General features: G+C 43.4%; 2 protein-coding genes and 1 long non-coding RNA gene across 4 annotated transcripts; 1 reads left to right on the top strand and 2 right to left on the bottom strand.

The window, feature by feature from the left end:
- Positions 1 to 10: 10 nt before the first annotated feature.
- Positions 11 to 689, top strand: LOC109516208 (uncharacterized). The gene is made up of 2 exons (XR_002168316.1): positions 11 to 105; positions 144 to 689. It is a non-coding gene; the product is annotated as an uncharacterized LOC109516208 (long non-coding RNA).
- Positions 690 to 806: 117 nt separating this feature from the next.
- On the bottom strand, positions 807 to 3,721 carry LOC109516207 (alpha-1A adrenergic receptor). Its single transcript, XM_019870545.1, has 3 exons — positions 3,440 to 3,721; positions 2,686 to 2,846; positions 807 to 2,618 (listed from the first exon to the last, which is right to left on the bottom strand). Exons 1-3 carry the CDS (start codon positions 3,594 to 3,596, stop codon positions 1,425 to 1,427), a joined length of 1,512 nt encoding a protein of 503 aa, XP_019726104.1. The 5' UTR covers positions 3,597 to 3,721; the 3' UTR covers positions 807 to 1,424.
- Positions 3,722 to 3,816: 95 nt separating this feature from the next.
- tarbp1 (TAR (HIV-1) RNA binding protein 1) lies at positions 3,817 to 16,151 on the bottom strand. 2 transcript variants are annotated; one of them, XM_019870537.1, is made up of 30 exons: positions 15,597 to 16,151; positions 15,190 to 15,313; positions 14,456 to 14,562; positions 14,306 to 14,369; positions 14,070 to 14,218; positions 13,941 to 13,993; positions 13,747 to 13,844; positions 13,545 to 13,680; positions 13,367 to 13,463; positions 12,639 to 12,728; positions 12,397 to 12,538; positions 12,081 to 12,321; positions 11,822 to 11,921; positions 11,610 to 11,747; positions 11,320 to 11,543; positions 10,999 to 11,239; positions 10,737 to 10,925; positions 10,476 to 10,675; positions 10,331 to 10,402; positions 9,646 to 9,766; positions 9,321 to 9,428; positions 9,092 to 9,241; positions 8,667 to 8,753; positions 8,377 to 8,582; positions 8,222 to 8,303; positions 7,982 to 8,147; positions 7,714 to 7,899; positions 7,493 to 7,617; positions 6,883 to 7,019; positions 3,817 to 5,336 (listed from the first exon to the last, which is right to left on the bottom strand). In XM_019870537.1, exons 1-30 carry the CDS (start codon positions 16,026 to 16,028, stop codon positions 5,156 to 5,158), a joined length of 4,446 nt encoding a protein of 1,481 aa, XP_019726096.1. In that variant the 5' UTR covers positions 16,029 to 16,151; the 3' UTR covers positions 3,817 to 5,155. The 2 variants fall into 2 exon arrangements, with proteins under 2 accessions (XP_019726096.1, XP_019726095.1); XM_019870536.1 differs by having other exon boundaries at positions 15,140 to 16,151.
- Positions 16,152 to 16,545: the final 394 nt, after the last annotated feature.

Genomic DNA, 16,545 nt, shown 5'->3' with positions numbered 1-16,545 from the left:
TGTCTGGGAGTATACCAAGCATCTTTTTGGCGATAGGTGATTTAGGCGAGGTCTCTTTTCTTTATAATTTTTAATACTTGTGTGCGCGTGTGTGTGCATGCGTGTGTGTATGTATGTATGTATGTATCTATATATATATATAGATATATATATATATATAAAAATGTAGTTATTCACAAAAAAAATATTAAAACACTAACATCTAATCGAGGGGAAGCGAAAATTCGAGGACTTAACTGTAATTGAAGACGCGTTTTGCATTGGATCTAATTCGATGGTGTGTACCTCATGCTGTGGCTGGTGGTTGTAGCTTGGAGGCACGAGCTATCTTTTTGTTGTTCTTTACTGTATTTATGATACTTGAGGCAAGTTACCAGCGCAGATGAAGCTGAGCCTTGAATGAAGAGCTGGAAACTGCCTTGTTGTGAATGTATGAACATCACTACGTGCTGCAATCTGCTACTTACAGACTTCTGCAGACAAGCAATCATCTGCATTTTTTTTTGTTTGACACCTCATAACATACCTTTCATATTTTCTTACATCTGGCTGCTGTTGAGACAGGGCAGGCTGATGATGACGTCACAGTTATCAAGACCACTTCCCTGCCTTCTTTTTGTTTTCACTGCAGTATACATGAGCACTGTTTCCCATTGTCATTCCCAATGACAATAAACAAGTATATTGTATTCCTCTGGAATTATTGCTAGACATAAATGTAAACCTTTGTAAGGAATGACGATTTTATACACTGAGATGCAACATACTGTATAATTATCACATTTGAGGAAGGAGTATGGAAAGTGTGATTATTAAATGATGGGTTTATTTGATCTGGTGGTGGTGGGAAGGGGCAGGGTCTTCAAGTATATTCACATATACTTCATAAAAGATTACTTTTCAATACATCAATTGTCCAAGTTTGGTTTCTTCTTGCCAACGTGACACTATTGGAAAGGTTTTTACAAAGGCAGATTGAGCTTTTCAGTGAGATGTTTTGTGGCTGAAATGTACTGTTTCGATCAAAACTAGCATAAAGTATAACCTTTGTTTGATGTTGTAGAGAGCATCAGACCTGAATGTTAGTTGCACTATATGGGCTTTTACACCTGCAGGAGCTAAAAATGGATGACAGAACCTATTACAGCTTTCTCATTGTTCTGGAAAGACTTACTGAAAGATTTAGGATGAAGTCCATGGTCATTTTTGTCCTTTCATCTGGAGGTCATAAATATTGGACTTGAGAGTAGCACATTGATACTGGCTCAGGAAGAGGCCTTCCCAAAACCCTCTTAAAAAGTTGGACCCGGTAATTGTCCAAAATGTCATGCTTACATTCAGCAGGGACTAATTTGTCTCATTTAAACCCTGATAGATGAACTAATTGACCACAGAATGTGTCCCAAAAATGTTGCCCATTTTGTTCATGTGAGAAATAGGATTTCTGATGGGGCATGCTCTACTTTCACGGTAATCTGACCACAGACATAAGTGGCCGTTGGCGCCACAGTCACAGTAGAAAATGGTAGTGTGCCGCCCTCTTGCGTCCTACAGGGGACCTGCAGGCAATTCATCCTCCTGCCACTACAGGGGTCTTGCCCAGTGGAGCAGAATGGGGTGGTGACTTTTTCATGAAGACACGTTTCGTATACATTTTCACTGGAATGATGCTTGTAGTCAGTACTGATGGTGAAAACTGGAGAGCAATACTGGGAGGTGTTTGAGCTGGAGTTCGGCCCGGGAAGTGGGGTGGTGAGGCTGCAGGGGTCCACCTCACCCCCCCAGCTGACAACGCTCCCCACTCCAGCTCTCAGCTTCTGCCTTAGCCCCCGCAGAGCTGCCTGGAAACGTTTGCTGAGCAGTGCATAGAGCAGAGGGTTGAAGTCGGAGTTTAACAGCACTAGAAAGTAGGAGACAGTCAGAGCAGAGGGAGGCACTAGGGAGGTTTCACCAGAGATTGCTGCTTCTGTGGCCTGAAAGAGAGCAACACCAATGTAGGGGGTCCAGCACAGGAAGAAGGCTAAGATGACCAGAAAGAGGCGAGCAACTCGCTGATGGTGCTGCTGTGACTCCAGAAGGGTCTGGGGGGATGACAACATGGAGGATAACTCCCTGGAGGGAGTTGGGTGAGCAGACACACACTGTCTACTTCGATTGTAGACCATTGTGGAGGGGCTGTGCAAAGAAGGAGGGAACATCGTGTTTGGATCCCTACTGCGTTGAACCGAGTCCTCTAAGCTGTGAATCCTCTTGGCATGGTTACGGGCTACTTTGACGATGTTCACATAGCAGACAAGGATAACGATGGCAGGCATGACGTAGGAGAGGCTGGTCATGGTGGCCGTGTAGCTGGGACTGCTGGTCCAGTCCACTACACAACTGTACGCAGGAGTCACATAGGCCACAGAGCTCCAACCCAGCAGTGGGGGGCAACTGGTTGCCATGGCCTGCAGCCAGATCCACACGACCACCGAGCACATCCTCCACAGGGTGCAGCGGGAGCTGTAGCGCAGGCAGTCCATGATGGAGTGGTAGCGGTCTAAAGCGATGGCAGCCAGTGTTAGAACAGAAACTGTGCAGTAGACAGAGGAGGTGTAGGCCACAAATAGACACAGGTTCTGTCAAAGGAGAAAAAAATGAATGAATGAAATCATAAGAAGACTCCGAGACCAAGAAACGTCTTACAAAACATTCGCCCCATCCAGGCTTCACGATGGACAAAGCAACAAAGGGCATGACGCCGAGGCCCACCAGGAGATCACTGATGGCCAAGTTCATGATCAACACTGATGTCACCTGGTGGAGAGTCTTGGTGGTTGCCACGAGGATAATGACAAGAAGGTTACCTTCACGAAAAATGAGTGGTTAGACAAGCACGTTATCACTGTCAATACCAACATTTTAAGGGTGACATTGTCCCATTTGTTAGGTTGCGATTTTTTTCTTTTTAAATTTTTACTCATTTGCAAAATCGCACCTCAAAATGCAAATTTCTCATTTGGAAATATATCAATATAGATTGATGAGTTCCAGTACATGGATTGTTAAAAACATTTGGCCTTACAAATGTAAATGCTTAGCTTTGACAGACAGTATTGCAGAGTTTTAAGGGTATTGTGGTTGAAGTTTGTCGTGTGGTGTTGAGAAGGGTCTCTTATTCTCCGTTACCCTAACGAGGAGAGTTGAATGACCAGAAAACAGCTTCAGTTGGTGACACCATAGCATAATTGAGAAAAGAAATATTGGACTGTGCCATTAAAAAAAAACTGTTATCTTTGTAAAGGCAGGGTTTTGAATAATCGGATTAGCTGTTTAAAGTTTGATTGGGGAGATGTCTTTGACTTTCTCAAGACAATACAAGATTATACTTTTGCTTATATTTACATTCCAGTTGTTACACGTGAAAGTAAAGACTGAATACCATCAGAAAGTGCGCTACCTGTCACCGAGCCCAGACACATCAATACCACCAGCACGAACAACAGCGACTCCATCCGTGTCGACGCGGCGTTCTCGGAATCATTCTTCAGGCTTGAGTTGACGGCCGCCGCTCGCAAACAGCCCGGAACTGACCAGCTGCCTTCCAGGACGTCCATTCCCCTGTCTTAATGAAATACACGTTGCCCGGTGCTCTGAATGAAAAAAACTGTTGACAAACAGAACGCTGAACTGCATCTGGTTTGGAAATACTCCGAAACGTCAGGTAACTACGTGACGCCTTCTTCCTCCCACTGACAGAGCCTCTGGAGAATTAGGACGGCCTGCTTCCACTTCAAACACATCTTTGCCCGTTAAACCCAGCGAGTACACACGAGATTCAGGCAAACTTTTATTTACACAAACATTCCTACTTAAAATCTATATACAGTTTAAAACACTGAAAACTTTTCAATTGACAAGCACAGACATTTCTTGCTGACTGCAAGCTCCACAAAACTGCATTACTGTAAAACTGTCTAGCTCTCACAAACAACTCAATCTACCTGTACATTGATCTATTCATTTCTATACTGCTTATGTGTGGGCTGAAACCTACAACTGACTTGGGCAAGATGCAGGACTGGTGGGCAGTCAATCACAAGGTACACATACAAACAAGCATTCACACTCACATTCACACCTAAATTCAATTTCGAGTCATCAATCAACCTAACCAGGATGTGTTTAGAACTGGGGCAGGGGAGCCAGAAGACCCGGACCAAACGGACACAAGCACAAGGATGACAAAAAAAAAACTTCACAAAGGATGGCTGGAGCCCAGATTCAAACCCCAAGCCTGAAAAATTTAAGACAGATGGGCTAATCACTTAAACAAATGTATTAAACACATCTAACTAAAAATGAAGTACTGAGTTTGTGATTTATATTTTTCTCTCACCACACAATTGTATTTTGTTAGTCAAGTTTAAAAAGTAATATTTTTGTGTTCCATCCATCCATCCAATTTCTGATACGCTTCATTTTCACAAGGGTCGCGGGATGTGCTGGATTCTATTCCTGCTGTCTTCGGTCAGTAGGCGGGGGACACCCTGAACCGCTTGCCAGCCAATCGCAGATATTTTTGTGTTAAGACTGGAAAATCCCCAAACTCTAAACTATACACAAGTGAATGTGAATGTAAATAGTTGTTTGTCTATGTGCCCTGTGCCGTCTCTCGCACTGAGTCAGCTGGGATCGGCTCCAACTCATCTGCGACCCTGATGAGAAACACAGAAAGTGAAGGGGACCAGGAAAAAAAAAAACACCCAGTGGCACCGTTTTACATAAAAATATCAAGTCAACGACGAATGCTTTTTGAGTGCAGCATATTTTATGCAGTGTTTTTTTAAAGTCCCTGTGAGTCAAAAAGTAATTGCCTCAGTGGATAACACAGTAAAAAATTGAATTGCTGCTGCTTCTCTGCAGGCACAGAAAATGGTTTTACTATTCCAACACGATGCTCAGTGGAATACTTGGATGGAATAAGCAGTGTTGATCTCCATTTCATGACCCATTAAGGCACCGGAAATGTACGCGTACAAAGACCACGGACAAATTTACATGATGAACAGGCTGATGTGTTTGTACTGTGGCTTGCAGTTAAAAGTGAACCACTACATTTGGTGACTGTTAAGACGCAAACACCTTAGGACCAGATGTCGTGTGGTTTGGTTCTTCAGCCGTGTTTTGACTTGTCTTGACTGGAGGTGCTGACGAGGCGTTGGCGAGTGTACTCCCAGATCAGCAGGGCAGCGCTCACATGCACGTTGAGCGAGCGGATGACCCCTTGCTGAGGGATCTCAACGCACACGTCGAGCAGCTGGAGCAAGTTGGCAGGAATGCCTTCTCGTTCATTGCTGTGATGACAGAAACAATCTTTAAGTGTGGGCCAGTTTGTTTGGGTTTTTTTTTTTCAATCCTGCCCATGATATTCATCAGTTCATGGCAATCTTTGACCATACATATTTAGGATACATTTACAAGATGAATACCGATGCTAAAGTTAATGGAAATATGATGCCTTTAAAAGAAATTGAGCTATACAAAAATCTAAATACTCCTGCATTTGTTTTTTTCAAGTTTACCGTGGAAAGGGGGTACAGTCATAAAATTTGTATTGTATTTCATTTATTAATAACTACATAAGCACAGCAATGTGGCATCACTTTCAATAAAGCTTCATAATTGTGGTTTTCATTTTATATGATGATGCCATACAGTACTGCCCCATCCACTGTGATTAATGAACCATGAATAGCCAAGTTAATTCATTTCCTGACGTGCTGTCAATCAGTAGTTGATTACTCTTGGCAAGAGACAGTGATGCGATGTGTGAGGATGCGACCACCAAAGCATCAAGCACTCTTATGTAATGAAGTGTTTTAGTGATATTACACAACACAGCTGAGCAATATGCTGTGGTATTGTACAGAGGAGGCTCACTGGATTGTACAGGTGTACGGAACCTGCAGTGAATGTAAAGGCGTAATGAGGGAAGCTTTCAATGAGTCTACAGAGGGCACAACACAGCAGGAACTGACAATGTAATGGTCTCTACTTATCCGGAGGGCAATTGGGTGGAAAGATTGCTCCTATTAAAAGAGGATCGCAACAAAACAAAACATCGAAAGATATATTGCACTGCCTTATTCCAGCAAAAGTAGGAATTGTAATGTCCCAAATACGTACATGATTGAAATTATGTCAATTGGCGTGACGCTCCAAATACTGGTACTTGAACGATACGACAACATGTATCTTTCTGTTACCTCATGCCCCAAACAACATCACAGTGGATGAAGGTCCCTGCTGCTGTCAACATTTTCTGCTGTGCTATCCTGAGGGAGGGCCAATTACAGAGCAACATGTTCTGACAGAAGCACCAAGAGTGAAGGGCCCCGCTGGGAAAAAGGCTGAACCGGTGAGTTCAAATTTAATAATCTCGCCGGCTCAGACATTTATCTGCGTAAAACTCAGAGGTGAATGTGAAGAGGATGCAACTGACAGAAAAACACTATTTCACAAGGTGGTGGTTCAGTTCAATTTTAACAGTAAAGCCTTGTAAATATGACAAATGTCCATAGTTTTGTTACACAAAATGGTCCTGGCCCAAATTTCCTCTCTTACTTACCATTTGCCACCCGTTTTGATTTGTAAAGCAAACCATTGAGGCACTAAAATAGCTTGAGCGTGTCTGCATGATTTAAAACGGCATAGTTTACAGTTTTTAGCCTCATCTTTGCTACTCCAGTTTTTCACCTCCATTCCAAAAAAAGGGTGGGTTAATTAAAGTCTCTTAATTGTGCAGCGGTGTGAATGTGAAGTACAACTACTGAAATGAAAACACTTGTGTATTCTGCCAATCTGAAATTGGACTTTAGACAGAGTTGTCGTAAATCATACCCAAGAAGTAGCAGAGTCTTCTCGGGAAACCGGTAGTCCTGAAGGCTCTGACTGTTGGAGGTCTGCTCCGCACCAACAATGCAGTAGCCCTCACTCTTTTTCATCTGCAGGAAGTCTGCCAGCTCCAATGGCTTTACCTAATGAGCAAATACATACAGTTTATAGAGGAGCACAAAAAAACAAAACAAAACCAAATGACAAACCGAAAAAAGAAACTTTTCTCCCTGTGCTACCATCATCTTCGAAATGTGACTGATGAAGAGGTACGTTGCTGCTCATTTTTAATCATGACTAGGATCATTTGAATCTAAAGTGGACTAGGTTCAGCGGCATAAGGTATCATTGAACAACGTAATAAGAGTCGACAAAAGAGATTACTCAAACATTCCAGCATTCCATTTAATTTTGAATCATTAAATCATGCTCATTATTGTGGTTACACTTGGGTAAAGTGTTGTACAAGGAGAACTGTGCTGCGTCATACTAAGAGCTAATTCTAATCCATCATTTTATTGCAGTTAAAGGCGACACCGAAATATTAAAAAAACACTTTCAGTACAATGCAAAACACCACTGCCAATGAAGTGGGGTCAAAGGTCATGCTCGTTACCTCTAGGAGAGGAAGCCAAAGTTCAGATGAGACACTGAGGGATTGAAAGTGTTTGTCGTTGATGTGACGGAGGTTGTCCAGGACCAACGCACTGGCACCAAAGATCTCACAAGTCCGGCACAAACCTACAAGCGCACAAGCAAATACATGTTGGTGATGTTACTCTCAGAGCTGTAGACTATAAACAGTGTTGCGTTGTCTTTGCTAAACAGTGTGATGACCTCCAAGGTTAGTGGGTTTGTCAATGAGTGAGGCGACCACCAGCAGGGCACCATGTTGTTTGCCAAGGCGAGCCGCTCTTTGCTGCAGAACCAGCTGAAGGTCCGGGTCCTGCCCCTGGATGTCCAAACACCAGGGGGTTATTTTCTTCTGCACCTCTGCCCAGCGCTCCTCCTTGTCCTCCTCACCTACGAGAGACAAAATCGTGACCATTCCCCCGAAAAAGCATCCGATGAGATTCAGGTGGCCTTGGAGCATGTGTGACTGTACTTTTATCCTGCTGGATCCAGTCTCCGGGCTGGAGCTGGCTCAGGTCAGGACTGGAATTCCTCAAAGGAGGCATCTGAAAAAAGCAGGACAGCTTCTCCAGCTTCCAAGGGGCAATCCACTCATCATCAGCTAAACCTGAAAGACTTGGAAAAGTGTAGAATATCGTCTAGGAAAAAACAAACAATAAGCAGTTATTTACGTGCAGAGTGACACACATTTTCACGAACTGTACACATTTACCTCAATGCTGTAATCCCTGATTGGATGAAAGGCACCAAAGAAAAAGTGCTCTTGAATCCTGGTCCAGTTCTTGTTTGCATTCCTAAAATTTAGCAGAAATCGTTTTAGCGCACTACATTGATGCTTTTGCAGCGACTGTCGTGTCAGATTCCCACCCAGTGTTCTTCAAGGCCTCAGTCTGGTGCAGACAGGCCTTAACTGCAGTGGACAGCCCCTTCAAATCATGAACTGTCTTCTCTCCTTGGACCTCAACCAAGCTCCATATCCGCTTCAAAGCCAGCAGGGCATAGAGACGCACGCTAAAGTTGTGGTGGAAACACCACTGAAGGGTGATGTCCAGTGCTTTTGCCAAATGCATATCCTTAATGACAAAGGAAATACTGTAAATACTATAAGGGCTGAGACGTGGTTTAACATCCAAAGTAACATTGTGAAGATGCCTCACTGGATTGTTCAGGGTGGGAATGATGACGCCGAAATGCACGAGGACTGCCAGGAGGGTGCAGATGCCAGTCTTGGTTCCTTCATGATGCTGCACCAAAAGCACAAAAATGAATGCTATTTTACTTGAAACCGTACAATTTGGCTGTATTGACACCACACTTACTTCAACAATAAAGAGCAACTAGTAAACCAGGAAAATAGAAGACGGTCAGCATTTTGCGTTCTTTTTGATTACCATAGAGCAAGTTTATTATAAAAGACAAGAGAATGGGGGAGTTGTGTTTTTTCCTATCTCGTTTCAATTATTAAATGGGATTTTTAAAAATCATAGAATCAACCATTCATGCGCTCACCACTTAATGTGGAAAGTGGGAATTTTTTGAAAAATATCAAAGAGTTAAGTCGAACAAAAATGTGCAAGCTTACCATGTTGAAGCAGGCCCAAAAATTGTCTATTTGTTGTGGATAACGGATAAGGATCAGAATCACTGTCCACTCAATTAGATACTTGACTGAAGCCTGGTTACTGCAGAAGCCAGCCTCAAAGATACTGCTCAGTATAGAGGCCACAAACTCCTGTGTGCATTTACAAAACAGGCACGATGTTATTCTTTTCCTGATAGCAAGTGCAATGAATAAGGTGTGAGTGACATACCTCTTTGAATTTGGGCAGCATCATTAGCAGTGTTTGCCATACTCTGTTTTTCACCCGGTGTTGTAGAGAGTTACTAGAGATGCGCGATGATTTTGACATGTTCTTGTCCTGGAAAGAAATTATGACAAAGTGTTTTGTTTTGTGTGTTTCAGCTGGTTGCAAATTGAAATTGTCATTCGCTGGGCAACGATAACAGTTGCGAGATGAACCACAATATATTACACATCTTCACGACACTGTATTTATAACAAAATAGATCTCGGCATTATGAATGAATTTGGAAGTATGGTAATTCAGTTTTGCAAAGATAATTACTGTATCTTACCTTTTCTAAGAGAATGACAACCAGCTGCTCCACCAGTCGTTGGTGCAGACTGTTTGAAGCATCCAGACGGCTGAGGAAAGCTAAGGTGCACATGCGAGGTAACTGCTCATCTCTGTTGTCACTGAAAGACAAAAAGCTATTGTTCAACTGTGACATGGAAAGAGACAACATCTAGAGGCAACATAAACAAATCAAAGCACGATTATTGTGACAATACAATAATATCCGATACAATAGAATACTGAAAATTCACGGCACACATTAAGATTAAGATATCCTTTATTTGTCCCACACTGGGGAAATTTACAGTCTACAGCAGCTTTAGCACATAAATATAATTAAATATACAATACAAGTCAACGGTAATAAAAAAAATAAACTAACAACAAGAACTGACAGATGTTTAAAAATAAATGTGCATATCAATATGTGAAAGCAGCTTTGGGACATTCTGTCCAGATGCTGAAAACACACAATTTGTTAAATAAAAGAATAGTCATGGAACCTCACTGTACTATTGTTGATATACTGTATATGCCCCCAACTTCTTCACATTGAACTCCATCATACCTACTTTACAAATCCTTTTTGACGCAGACGGCTATTGAAAAAGTTCGACAACTCAAGGTGACTAATAATAAATTTACTGAAAAATCTTCATAATCACAAAAAGGCAGCAGCTCACCTGGCGACGACAGTGTTGGTGGCACACACCGCACCAAGTTGCTCTACGTATGCCTGGACATCTTGAACAAGCCTACGGAAGAAAAACAGTAACTGAAGCACTTCAAGAAAGAAGCAACAAAGCACTGGTAGAATGTCAACAGTACCGTTGATCTCTCCTGAACACAGGCCCATAAACGCAGCCTTCAGCCATGATGTTGATATGACTAAAAACACTGGAGAAAATTCCGTCGGCCTGGTTACTGCTTTGTTCACTATCAGGCAACCATGTCTGACAACAGTGTTGCAGCAGAACACTAAATACGCCATTCTTGGACTCAGACAGCTCGATGATCTCAGTAGCAATCTGCACAAAAACATCAATATTACTTTACGAATATTGGAAATGCTGTATTTGTGCTGATTACCTGTTTCACGGTTGCTGTCAGCACGGGGGCCTGACTATCTGTGAGGAGCAGCAGCGTTTGATGGAAAGCGACTGAGATGAAGCCTTTGAGGGCAGGCCAGAAATCATGGGCGTTATTGCTGAGCCCATGTACCAGCTCCCAGGTCCGACTCACAGCTTCCACACAGAGGGCCTCATTTTCCTGCACTAACTGAGATCACAACGTCACACTTTTACACCAGATACCATCTTCCTGTCGAAACTCAAAACACACAGAGACTCACTTGTGGCAACACCGTCTCCATGAAAGTGAGAACAGGCAGTACCAGGTCACTGGGCAGCAGGGCGAGAGCATCCACGCAGCAGCTCAGAGCGGCGACAGCAGTCTCTGTGTTTCTGGGGACCTCGGAATCCCGAAGCATGAGTGTTTTGATGAGAAAATTCAGGCAAATCCACTGGTCCCGCATGAAGTGGGCAGCTGTGCGACCCCAGTCCTGCAGGAGAGGGCCTTGCCCACCTTCATTGCTGAGAAAGAATGGCTGTGGCACTTTAACATGACAGGCAAGTGTGTTCAACAGTGTTTTCAGACTCTCTTAATCACTGACCTCAAGCTGCATGCTGTGTGAGGTTTTAGGAGCCTCTCATTGAAGCGTCCCAGAGGTGAATGACTTTGCCAGAGAGACGGCATTGGCTTGTAGAAGTGCTCATTCAGTTGTTTTAAAAGAGAAAAAGTATCTGGGCCAATTGTCTGCTGCTCCATTAGGTGACATACCATGGCAAGCGATGCCATAGCAACTGCTTTGGCCACCTGGCTCGCCACTGAGGGAAACTACCGAAAGAAAAATGATGAATATCTGAATAATTTGAACGCTAGCAATAATATTTTGCTTCCAACCTGCTGGGGCGGTTCTTGCAGGATGCTGAGACTATATTTGATGAGTTTCGGAAAGCAAGCTTGTTGAATTGTAGAACGGTGCATGGACAGCTGCTTGAAGACACTCAAATACAGCTCGGCCCGCTGAACGTCACACAACTGCACAAAACAAAACAAACATCATAATCGATCAAATCCACAAGGGTCCTGATGTTGTGTGGACTGTTGTTTACCTCCATCATTTCCCCACACAGACGCCTCATGATAAACTCCTGCATTGAATCTCCGCACTGAAAAATAAGCCGCTCCAAAGCAGCTGTCACTTCATCCACTGGAAAAAAAAATATGAACTCAGTGAAAGGCTTTTATTTGTATCAATATTTTTGTCCCGTTTTGAGGACAGGTGAGCACTCTTATATTTATCTACCTTTCTCATTACAGCTGTGGACTAAACATCTGTATGAATCATCATGATTATACAAACCACCGGCTTTTGATGTTTCTCTGAGCTGTAGCAGTCGGAGGACAAGCTGAAAGCTCTTGTCACTCTTCTTCAGGGGCATGTAGAGATTGGAACCGACCCGGCTCAGAGTGTCCACCAGTGGAGATAGTAAGAACTGGAGCTCGTCACCAATCTTCGATCCAGCTTGACTCCTCTCAATGTCACTTAACAGCAGAATGGACATGGCCAACTTATCTGCTTCTTTGGGGTCAGGTAAGCTCTGTGTCTGACCTGCAAAGCAGACTAATTAAAACCATCAACAAAAAAAGCAAAGACTCTGAAAAATGTGTCTCCTTCCAAGCTCACCAGTGCATACTGGAACACTTAGAAATTCGTGTATTTTGCCTTGAACATGTGCTTTTATGGTTTTCTTGCTTGAAGAGGCACCCTCTTGACCACTTGGTTTCATCTTAAAATTGCCGTCATTGCTTGAGAGCCAGACACACACCTCCAAAAAACACAAATGAGGGGCAGCAGGTTTGCTAAATAAATTATGCTGTGCAGCTCAATTTGACTACCAGTAGTTTAATAAAAACAATACAGCATACCTCATTCCAAAGGGCTGTGCCACGACAAAGTGACTCGTCTGCCCGGAAATTGCCCAGGAAGGTAAAGATGTCGTCGAGGGTCACTGTGCTCTGAAAGTATGTTAATACAGCAGGGCTACATCTATGATATGAAAGCTCAGAAATGAGAATAAAATATACATCTGGAGTGCAAGTAGCCATTACTGGTGGGTTAAGAGGCAAAAAATAAATAAATAAAATCGATGAAATGTATAACTTTCAACAGGGAGGAGAATAAAACATGCATTTAGAATTTTACAATTCTACATCAAATCTCCAGTTGTGCCTTTGTGGCGTCTGCATGGTTTTCTCTTGGTACTCCGGATTCCTCCCAAATTCCAAAAACATGCATGGTTGGTTATTTTTGTGACTCCAGCTGGAATAGGCTTGCTCATCGGAAAGCCTGAATGCAATATGCACTAGTGATGTGTCGTTCGCGAACGTTACCACATCTATGAGACAGAGGGCGCTCTTCAATAAGAAGCACTGATCCTAAGAGGGAGCATGCATTTAGAATTTTACAATTCTACATCAAATCTCCAGTTGTGCCTTTGTGGAGTCTGCATGGTTTTCTCTTGGTACTCCGGATTCCTCCCAAATTCCAAAAACATGCATGGTTGGTTATTTGAGCCAAAAGAACTGGCTCTCTAAAAAGAGCCGGAATTCCCATCACTAATATGCACTAGAATTTGTACAGATACTTTGCTTACCACATCTATGAGACAGAGGGCGCTCTTCAATAAGAAGCACTGAGCTGCGCCTCTCAGGAGGACTTGATGTGTGATCATGGTGCAGCGCAGCACCTCCCTGTGTGTGGCAGACCAAGCATGTAATTAATGTGCACTTCAACTTTAAAAGTAGCATTTTCCTTCATAACATGAAGCAGACCTGAGAGCAGTGAGCCCCTCAATCGCCAATAGTGGACTTGAAGCAAGTGTGGACAGGGCCTGAGATATAAAAAGGAGGGGCACTGCACACCAATGCTTGGATCCAAGCTGCTGGATCATCTGCAGCAGGACGCGGCCTAAAAAGCAGACACAATTTTAAGCTTTTGTGAGCTGAGAAAAAGATTACCGGTACGCGTTGGTACCTCTGTCCTCTGTTGGCAGGCTGCTGAAGAAGTTCTTCAGGAAGATTTGGAGTTTACTTGCCAGCTCAGGGCAGTCCCCAACATGCTGGCCACCTGCCCTGGAGAAAAATACAACAATTAATGTCATCAGACTTATCATTATAAACAAATGTAATGTGATTTAAACATATTTCTTGATGAGTTTAGAATCTCACTTGCAGAAGAGCGATGTTTCTGACAGAACCTCCATAAAGGGCCCAACAACAAACTAGAGAGCAGATGAGACCAGTTTAACAATGAGGCAGTAGTACGTCAAGCGAAGTAAAGTCTGCGTGGACGTTCACCTGAGAAAAAGCTGAAGCAAAGGCTGGCTGTTGGAGGATTTTAAGTTCAAGCAGGTGACACACTCCCGCTCGCATTAAGGTTTTATTCTCACTGTGAAACATCCGCTGGTACACACAAAGCAACCATGATGGATGGAAGAGATCCTGACCTACAAATCAAGTGCACAATTAAGATGTGGAACCATAGTTTTATTTATTGGAAGTATACAATCATCTTATAGAGCAAACATCAATACCTTCATTTGCTGTAGTTTGGATAAGAGAGTCTATTCTGTTCAGAACCGGGCGGACAACATGGACCTGCATATAAAGAAGAAACACCACCATAATCTTAGCAGCACTATTGGAGTGGCCATGGCCCGTCATCATCAAAATTGCTTTTTGACCTGATTTTCCTCCAACGTCTCCATCACCAGAACATAATCCTCCCAGAACTGTCTGAGCATCTTGCTGCTTTCGGCGGTCCATTTGAACAAGATTTCCTCATCATTTCCTTCAATAACAAGATCGAAAGAAAGTGGTTCATAAACATAAGCACAGAACTCTTCGGTATATCGCAACAATCTAAGGAGAGACCGACAAAAATGCCACCTTCACAACAATAAAAATGGAGCAATCACTCTTGAGCCACGCCCATGGAAAAGCACATGATCATTTATTCAAGATCCCTAATACCCAACTTAAGGTCCAGGTACTAGTACGATCTCTGTCCTCACTCGTAAGACAATTCAGTGCACTGATGGAATGGCTATACAGTATCATACTGGTATTTTTTCCCCCGCTTTATACTCGTGCCACTTTTGGCCTACCAGTATGAATTTAAACCGACATAGCTGCACTAAACATAACAAGGCCCAACTTGTAGGCATGTGACAAAATGCCCACAATTAGTTGCGTCTCTCAAGTAGCATGTAGTTGTTATACTAGTATGGAAAAGCTGAACTACTGATACGCAGAAATATCATACAGTGGTACGAAACCGTGACAAGAAAGACACAGCAATTCGGCCTTAAGATTGATGGAATATTGGATAAATGATATTTGGCTTTCCATATCCGTGAGCATTTCACCTTGTTGTGCAGGACAGTCGACTCCCTGCTCCTGTGACGATGCCACGCACCTTTTGAGCAGGTACAGTGCCCTCTTTCGGGACACGCTGTCTCTGTGGATAAGTCCGTCCTGAACCACCCACCAGAAGCGGAGACAGGGCCGAGGGTCTGGCTCAGTAGGTGCCAGCAGGTGGTCTGACAGGGAGGTCAAACACAGAAGTGTTCGCTCAGTTACGGCCGGTGTGCGCTCCGATGCGTGCCAGGTGCACAGCTCGTTCAAAGTCTTGTTGAGGATGCTGCCGTGCACTGCATTATTGCAACAGCCGAGCAGGGCTAACATGAGCCGGACGGTGACCCGGGAGAGCAACCAGTCTGGAATAGTTCTAATGCCCGACAAGACACACGACAAAATGCTCGACATGAGCTGCTCGTCTCCAGATAAGCAAGGTAGGAGGGCAGCCAGGACTTCACTAGCCACCTCCACACCGAGTCTCTCCACGTTGGGTTGGTCCTCATTTGACAGCTGGAGCGAAGGCAGGACGGTCAGAGCGGCTCTGCCCGCCACAGCCGGGTCACATAAACGGACACAGATGGCCACAAGTCTGCAGACAGCTGCTGTACTCTCCCTATATCGCACATCATCAGTTTCTGCTGATATCCTGGAGAGAAGAGGCAAGCAATGCGTCCAAATGATAGAAGTTTTTTTTTCTAGGATACATTGTCTTTTTGCGGTTGTCAACAAATTCGTTTCTGATTGAACAACAATTTGCTCGAGTCCTTCTATGAAAGCTGTCAGTGCCTCAACGCGCTCCATCTCCGGCCACGCGTCAGCTGGCCAGCACAGGGAGTCAAACAGAAGCTCGTAGTTAGGAGAAGTAGACAAGATTGCGTTAATTAAAACAGAATTCATTGTAGTTAATCCCGACGAGGTCAAAATATAGCAATTAGTAAAAACTTATCCAAACGGCTTTTCTCACGGCACGTTGACACTGTGGATATTTGAAAACTTCCGTAAACGTCATCACGAAATCCCGCGAGAAATCGTCGGATCTCCAGCTACCGCACAGCACTGTACTGTATAACACAAAAACCTACAGAAACGGACATTTTTGCTTCATGTAGACAGCGCTATACATCTTTTGAATGTGACCAATTATTTTCTGTTACACGCAGGAAGAAGGAAATACCTCTCAACTCTCAGCCGCCACTTTAAATAGGCTATAAAATCGTTATAAGCACACCTGCATAGTACTGTATCTTTTTTAATATGAAAGAAAACAAAGAAAGAGAAAAATAGAGCAACTCACAACAAAGAATAGCCTTATTAACATTGTTTTTAGTCTCTCTCTGCCTTTCTCTTCAGCCGTTACATTATTATTCCATTTTTTTTCTCGTCAGGGGTTGGTCACTGCACTTATCTCCTACTT

Source organism: Hippocampus comes, unplaced genomic scaffold (assembly GCF_001891065.2).
Source record: "Hippocampus comes isolate QL1 unplaced genomic scaffold, H_comes_QL1_v1.1 scaffold76, whole genome shotgun sequence".
NCBI lineage: Eukaryota > Metazoa > Chordata > Actinopteri > Syngnathiformes > Syngnathidae > Hippocampus > Hippocampus comes.
This window is presented reverse-complemented; position numbering and strand designations above follow the sequence as displayed.